This window comes from Dipodomys ordii, unplaced genomic scaffold (assembly GCF_000151885.1).
Source record: "Dipodomys ordii isolate 6190 unplaced genomic scaffold, Dord_2.0 Scaffold65, whole genome shotgun sequence".
Lineage (NCBI taxonomy): Eukaryota > Metazoa > Chordata > Mammalia > Rodentia > Heteromyidae > Dipodomys > Dipodomys ordii.
Genome location: NW_012267281.1, coordinates 6,634,764 through 6,642,631, shown reverse-complemented (window position 1 = coordinate 6,642,631; position 7,868 = coordinate 6,634,764). Strand labels below are relative to the sequence as shown.

Genomic DNA, 7,868 nt, shown 5'->3' with positions numbered 1-7,868 from the left:
TCCAGCACTGTGGACTAGTTTGCCTAAGAACGATTGCCAGTTTGCATAGGAGTGGCAAAGTATCTGTAGGAAGGTTTACACTCTTTTGGAAGGACTTTTCCTTCAAGCAGGAAGTGCTCATCAGTATTGAGGAAAAATACTATAAAATGTACACATATGTGAGTGTAGAAAGATCCTAGTAAGAAAAGATGTAGATTTTTATTACCCTCCTGGGCAGGGGGAGGGGGGGGCGGGGGGGGGAAACAGGACCAGGAAGAAACAAACTTGGATGTTCCATGTCCCTGGGGTTTACTTATGTGAGCATTGCTTTTGTTAATGCTTTTATTGACTTTGGATGAAACGTTAATGAACATATATTGCTTTTATAACCAGACAGCATGTTAAAGATTTTTTACTCAAAGATACACAGATACTTATTATTAAGAACAAGAATTTTATTTCATACAAGTGAAACTTCAAAAACTACGACTGGCCTTCACTTGTGTGGCTTTTAGTCATACATAATTTAAAAAGAGGTAGAGGTTGGGAAAATAAAGGAATCTTTAAGTTATCAGTTACTACTAGCTTGTATTTACTATTCCTGTGAGGTCATTTTTGGCATTGGCTCCTGCCACATTCAATATTGTTTTCACCACAGTGTTAGAACAAAAACAATATGGAGCCCTCTCCCAATTAAGTTAGTCCAAACTAAGCTCATTTGTATGACAGGAGAGATATAAGCTGTTAGTGTTAAAAAAAGAAGCTTTAAATAAGACTTAAAAAAAAGACTTTATCTAGAGTTTCAGATTCGTCGATGACTGCTTATAAAATTGATTTCTTGGTTTGGTTCACAATAAGTCTTCCCCATCAAAGGCCATTCATTCAGCGGAGCAACCTGCCACCTGGGGACAGAGGTCAGGGCCCAGGCTGGGTGCAGTTCATTTTGCCCTTGCCAAATGCCCTTCACATCCTGGTCTGGGAGACAGGCTCCGATGTGGAACCCAGGTTGTTGTTTTCTGCATTCTTCTTCTTATCCTCATCAAATTGAGCTTCAATCTCTGCTGGGTTGACATAAGTGTAGAATCGAGCCATGATGGCAAATATCACACAGACGACCAGGAGCAAAGCCGCAAATAGAATGTACTCAGCCCACTTTGAAGGGGAAGTAAGGGGGGAAAAAAGGATAATAAAAGCAAAGTCATGTGAACATGTATATGTATGCATTGCAGAAACATTTTCTTGCTATGACTAGGTAGAAAGTGCTTTAAAAAATTATTGAAGGGTGGGAAGGTGGCTCAGTGGTAGAGCACTTGCCTTGCATGCATGAGGCCCTGGGTTCGATTCCTCAGCACTACATAAGCAAAAAGAAAAAAGTCGGAAGTGGCGCTGTGGCTCAAGTGGTAGAGCATTAGCCTTGAGCTGAAGAGCTGAGGGACAGCGCCTAGACCCAGATTCAGGCCCCACAACCGGACCCCCCCAAAAAAAATTATTGAAAATGGGCAGGCAATCAATTCAGGGACAGACTTGGACATTTCTTTTCAAATGCCTAAGTCACAGCTAACTTTTTTCTCACAGCATAGAAATGCAGAAACGTAAGCCTTCGGGAAGATGAGAGAAAATTTCTGAGGTATTCAAGCCTTAAGATAAGTAGATGAGCTGGGCATTGGTGGCTCACGCCTATAATCCTAGCTACTCAGGAGCTGAGATCTGAGGATTGTGGTTTGAAGCCAGCCTGGGCAGGAAAGTCTGTGAGTCTCTTATCTCCAATAAACTACTCAGAAAGAGCCAGAAGTGGGACTGTGGCTCAAGTGGTAGACCATTAACCTTGAGTTGAAGCAGCTCAGGGACAGTGCCCTGCCCCTGAGTTCAAGCCCCACAACTGGCACCAGAAAAAAAAAAAAAGGTATGTAGCTGGATCAGGCATTGATGGTTCACACTTATTAACCTAGCTACTCAAGAGGCTGAGATCTGAGGATCGTGGTTCAAAGCCAGCCCGGGCCGAAAAAGTCCATGAGATTCTTAACTTCAATTAATCAGCAAAATGCCAGAAGTAGAGGGTGTGGCCTCAAGTGGCCAAGCGGTAGAGCCCTGAGCACAAAAACCAAGTGAGAGGTAAAGCACTGAATTCAAGCCCCAGTACTATAAATAATAAATAAATACATAAATAAATAGGTAAGGCTGATGCCTGTGGAATGGGACCAAGAGAATTTTAAGCAGTACCCTGTGGGAAGAAGAATATGCTAGAATTTTACCCAGATCTTGTATCATCCCTTGGTAACACTGTGAATTCATGCACTCATGGCATTAACATACCTTTGGGGCCTGATGAGACGTGGGAAGCCATAACAGATTGAGATGATAGACTCATATCTGGCAGAGCTTGTCTGCCTCAGGCTAGAAGTTTAAATATCAGAAACATCTTCATTTTATTATAGCTAGAAAACAGCCTTCACTATGGCTAAACTTTAGGTATCATGAAAGTTTCTAGATGGTGTGTTGGTTTAGAGTTCTTGTTTCTAAAATTAAATTTATTTTTAAAATTATGTGTACATAATTGTGCAGAAGTGTTTCAATTCAGCATGTCAATGTATAAGTATAGTGCATCTTGGTCAGTGTCAGCTTCTTCCATCATTCTCCCCTGCTTTAGGGCTTTTATGTGATGAATATCACATTCTTTTTAAATATATTCACTCATTTATTTGGTTTTATGTTGGTACTGGGCTTGAACTTAGGGCTTCAAGAGCACTGTTGCTTAGCTTTTTCATCCACAGTCAAGGTTCTACCACTTGAGCTATGCATCAGAGATGACTCCTAGATTTGGTTCCCCTGGTTGGCTTCTATCTGCAATCTTCAGATCTCAGCCTCCTGAGAAGCTAAGATCCTAAACCTGAGTCACCAGCACCAAGCTGAGGTGTTTTCTTTGGTAGAAAACTATGCTGGGTGTATGTCCTGCAACGCAGACTGGTTATTTCACTTGTCAGTTTCCAAATGTGCAACAGCAGGTGGAAGTTAGAATTGACACTCCCTTCTCCATTGCTACGGGTGAAAACCCTGTCTGGCAATTGTCTCCAGCCATTAGACCAAGAGACCAGGTGTTCATAGACAGACCGAGAGGATCATGGGAATGACCATTCCCAGTGCAGCAGGACATCCCAGCTCCTTCTGCCCTGTACCTGTTTACTGAAGTGTCCTGCCCCGGCTATGATGAGCACAATGATGTTCCCCACGGCCACCGTCAGCAGCCAGCCTGCTTGAAGCACGGACTTCATGTTGGATGGAGCCTGAGGAAGCAAAGCAGAGCCAATCACCATCTAGAGCTTGACCTCTGAGCTACTACTCCACCACTCCACCACGTAGCCCCCGATAGCAAAGGCCAGGCACGCCCAAGTAGAAGATGGGCATCACATGGATAAGAACCTGGACTCTCCCGCAGCAGAGCATGTGCCATTCCCCAAGTGCTCCTCTTGGTAAGGGCGGGGGGGGGGTCAACTCCACTCCCCAAAAGCATTTCCAAGCAGAGCCAGCCACGCATAGCCTTCATGCAAATGGAGCCTGCTCCCTGAGCTGCAGGTCTGCCCTTCTGTGCTTGGTTTTCTGGGTTTCCAGTGTCCCTCCTCCAGCTCTCATCACCTGGATGCCTTCCTCGCCTTCGCTAGACCATGTGGTCATCACAAAAAGGATTAACCAGGTCCCATCCACCGCCTTTCCTACAAGGATGGCAGGTACTGAAAATTGTGGGGCACAGTGACTATTAATGTAGTTTTGACAAAATAGTTCAAGAATCAAGCTCTAATCTGGGCATCCAGAATAATTGTCCCAGGCACCAGTGGCTTATTCCTGTAAACCTAGCCACTTAGGAGGCTGAGGTCTGCGGATCAAGGTTCGAAGCCAGAAAAAATCTGAGTGACCCTTAACCTCCAATTAACCAGCAAAAAGCTGCAAGTAGAGCTGTGGCTCAAAAGTGCCAGCCTTGAGTGAAAAGAGCCAAGCGAGGGTGGGAGGCTCTGAGTTCAAGCCCTAGTATTGGCTAAAAACAAATGAACAACAACAACACCACCACCAACAAAACCCCCAACAAACCCCAGAACAATTGCCTCATTTGTCTATCACACTTAAAAGCAGGATTTCTTAAACTTGTTCTTCAAGCAAGGCCTTATTCGATGTGGTTACTGGGACCTACAAAGATCTCAGCTGAAGACACAGACTTGGCAGCAAGCACTTTGCTGAGGAGTTGATCCCCTCTGCTCACTGTAAAATCTAGAATGTTCTAGCCTGACATGAATCCAGCTTTTTTTTCCCACTTAGTACTGACTGTTAGTGTGATTTTGGGGACAGACGCATGGACAGAAGCTCTCACAGAGCTCATGGCACAGGAATGTCAGTAAAGACCCCATTGATCTCAGAGACCTTGTTCTGAAGATTCCATAGTGCCTCCTAGAGTTTTTAAAGACTATAAACAGCCATCCCAGATGTAGCTGGAGCCCCAGCAGTGACTTCTGCAGGTGGGCAGGGCGGGGGGGGAGGGGGCACATGGGTGACAGGAACCACAGACCTGGGAATAGGAGAACTCCAGTCCCGTGACGGAGAAGACCACCTCGCCGCAGGTGAGCAGGAAGTACTGCGGGATCTGCAGAGCCATGCTGACTGTGTTGGGGGGGATGTCTTCAAACTCCAGCTCTCCTGGGCAGCCGTTACTCTAAACCATCAAGAAGCAGCAAGTTGAAACTGATGTGGAGAAACTTTCTAGAGCAACAATTCTTTTTTTTTTTTAATTTAATTTTATTTTATTTGTGAACATACTGTACAGAGGGGTTACAATTACATGGGCGGGATAATGCGTACATTTCTTACCAAGCATTGCATCCTCCTCCTTTGTTTACCCTTCACATCCCTTCCCAGCCTCCCCCCCCCCCCCCCCCCCCCCCCCCCCCCCCCCCCCCCCCCCCCCCCCCCCCCCCCCCCCCCCCCCCCCACCGACGTTGTAAAGCTCGTAGAACAACAATTCTTTACAAGGCCAATAGAGTTCCCCGCTAGGGCTGCTCCATGGTCACAGAAAGGAAGTACATAATTTAAATGTAAATATGCAACATTGCCTTCTACTCGTGATGGGAAAGCCCTAGTGGGAGTTGAGAATGTGTTCACTAGTCTCCTTCTCCTTCCTTCTTTCCTTCCTTCCTTTTTTCCTTCTTGCTTACTTGCTTTCCTTCCTTCTCTCCCTCTCTCCTCCTCCTCCTCGTTCTTCTTCTCTCATGGGGCTCAAATTCTGGGCCTGGGCGCTGTCCCTCAGCTCTTCAGCTCAAGGCTAGCGCTCTACCACTTGAGCTACAGTGCCACTTCCCCTCCCTTCTTCTTCTTTTTTTTTTTTTGTAGCTCCTTTTCCTTTCCTTTTTCTCTCCTCTTCTTTTTTAAAGGCAGGACCTCGCTGTGTAACCTAGGCTGGCCTTGAACTCTTAATCCTGAGTGTTAGGATACAGGCATGAATTACCATGTCTGGATAATGTTTCCTTTTAAATAAGAGAGTAGCTTGGAAGTCCACTTTGTTTAAACCATTGTCATCTCTTTAAATAAGTTGCTATATTTTTGTTAATAGTAAAGAAACACAAGACACTGGCCAACATGAAATCTTTGTCATTGTACATCAGACTGCTATATTTTATTTTACTGTTAACCCAAGTCAACAGTAATTTGAAGCATTCATGGTGAGTTCGATGAATTCTACACTTCTAATACCTATCCTACTTTTCTCCGTGTCGTGAGGACCCCTGGCAGGATGTCTGAGAGAATGTCTATGGATAGCAACCAGTTACTCACCTCCCTTCTGATCACATAAGTAAAAGCACTGCCAAAGTCAAGGTTGGAAGACTGAAAGACACGTGGACAGTCTTGTGGAATCTCTGCTGAGCTTACTGTGAAGGTTTTCCTATTGAAAGAAAGAATGATCGGGTTTAACATTCTTGGTATTACAAACCTCGATATAGTTTCGAATGATAAAGACTTGACATCTTAGAACCTGGAGGCGTGTCCAACACAGGTACTTACTTGCCAGAAGGAAAGAACTGATACTCGCTGGCGTTGTGACTCGTGATATTTTCATATGCTTTCCCACTCATTTCGATGTTCATTACCTCGTTAAAAGCATTTACAAATCTGAAATAGAAAATCGTCTCACTTGGAATTGAACTGTGGAATACCTTATTTTAGGCTATGAGACATACAACAGGCATTAAGTTGAGATGACTTTTTGGAAAGAATTTAAAAGACTGTTAGAAACTTCTGGAGTCTAAAGGTGAATGTTAGCAAGCTTAGGTTCACCCTTGCTCAGCACTTATAACAATTCCCCTAAGATAAATAATTTAGCTGAATACTTTATTTATTTATTTAATTTATTTTTAAGGCAGATAGAGAAAGCTTATTTGAAAGCAGAGTCAAAGAAAGACTTTTTTTTTAGTTGATTTTGGGGCTTGAACTCAGGACCTGGGTGCTGTCCCTGAGCAATTTTTGTTCAAGGCTAGCACTCTACCACTTTGAGCCACAGCTCCACTTCTGATTTTCTGATGGCTAATTAGAAATAAGAGTCTCACAGACTTTCCTGCCCTGGCTGGCTTTGAACTCTGCTCCTCAGATCTCAGCCTCCTGAGAAGCTAGGATTACAGGCATGAGCCACTAGTGTCCAGCTTAAGACAATTATTTGAGAGCAACACAGACTCTCCATAGAGATGGGTCCAGACCTGAGAGCGCAGTGGAGTATTCCTGAAGTAGTCTAGTACTTTATACAAGTTAGGTACTGTTCTAAGTTCTTTTTCAATATTACCCAGTTTACAGACATTAAGTAGGTAGGGACAGGTAGAGATGCTTTTCCCTTCCAAGGCAGCCAGGCCTTTCTGCTATTTGTTCGGAAAGCTTTCATGTTAAAAAGGCAAATGACCAACAGCAGACATTGCTGAGTAGCTGGAAGACATCCCCAGATAGGGCTTCTTTTGGGATGAGAAGGAAAGTCCATATTTCCTTTACTTCTCAGAGACTGGGATAGGGAAGGGTGGGCAAGGGTTGTAGGAAGAGAGGGCCCAACCCAGGGGTCTGGAGAGACGGCTGAAAGCGATGGCTGTCAGATGGTGGAGACCTAGAGCTGGATGGGGCTGGAGTGACAGTGCCCAGTGCCAGCTGAAGTGTCTACTAGCCTGGGTCCTACATCTCAATGCTTCCATCCTGGCCTACACCTCCCAGGACCACACAGGTGTTAGACAGCAAGAACAGGTGGTTAAGGACCGCTTCCTTAGGTGTTACAGGATGTAGAAGACCTTGGATTTCTTGTACTACTTTAGTGATGAGAAGGTCCCAGCCTCAGTGAAGGCTTGTAGCACTGTCCAATTTAGAGAAGAGACAGTAGAGTGAGCACCCAAGTACAGAACAGAACAACTCAACCTTTATGTTGAGCTTTGTGATGTATGCCTATTTCTACATCTATACTTGGCTTTTTCCCTCACAGCTAGCACTCTACCACTTGAACCACACCTTCATGTCTGACTTTTTGCTGGTTAATTGGAGATAAGAGTCTCCTGGTTATGTCTACCCAGGCTGGCTTCAAATCATCATTCTCGGATCTCAGCCTCCTGACTAGCTAGGATTATGGGTGTAGCCACTGGTACCTGGCTGCAAGTTAAGTTTTAGAGAAATCTTCATACCTGATTCCATTTTCTCCTTTATCTGGCTTCTTGTTAAGCCCATCCTTTACCTGAGAGAGAAAACAGTAACATAAACACCTTTCTTGTTTTTTTTTGTTTTGTTTTTGTCGGTCTTGGGGCTTGAACTCTGGGCCTGGGCGCTGTCCCTCAGCTCTTCAGCTCAAGGCGAGTGCTCTACCACTTGAGCTACAGCGCCACTTCCGGTTT

The 7,868-nt window shown here is 44.6% G+C and overlaps 1 protein-coding gene across 1 annotated transcript in view; it reads right to left on the bottom strand.

The window, feature by feature from the left end:
- Positions 1–474: 474 nt before the first annotated feature.
- Slc15a1 (solute carrier family 15 (oligopeptide transporter), member 1) overlaps positions 475–7,868 on the bottom strand; it is a 27,322-nt gene continuing 19,928 nt past the window's right edge. The window contains exons 14-19 of the mRNA XM_013022963.1: positions 7,662–7,711; positions 6,019–6,126; positions 5,791–5,899; positions 4,532–4,675; positions 3,153–3,260; positions 475–1,131 (exon numbers count right to left, since the gene is read on the bottom strand). Of these exons, the coding sequence (XP_012878417.1) occupies positions 943–1,131; positions 3,153–3,260; positions 4,532–4,675; positions 5,791–5,899; positions 6,019–6,126; positions 7,662–7,711 (708 nt within the window). The 3' untranslated portion in view covers positions 475–942. The remainder of the gene's footprint in view (positions 1,132–3,152; positions 3,261–4,531; positions 4,676–5,790; positions 5,900–6,018; positions 6,127–7,661; positions 7,712–7,868) is intronic.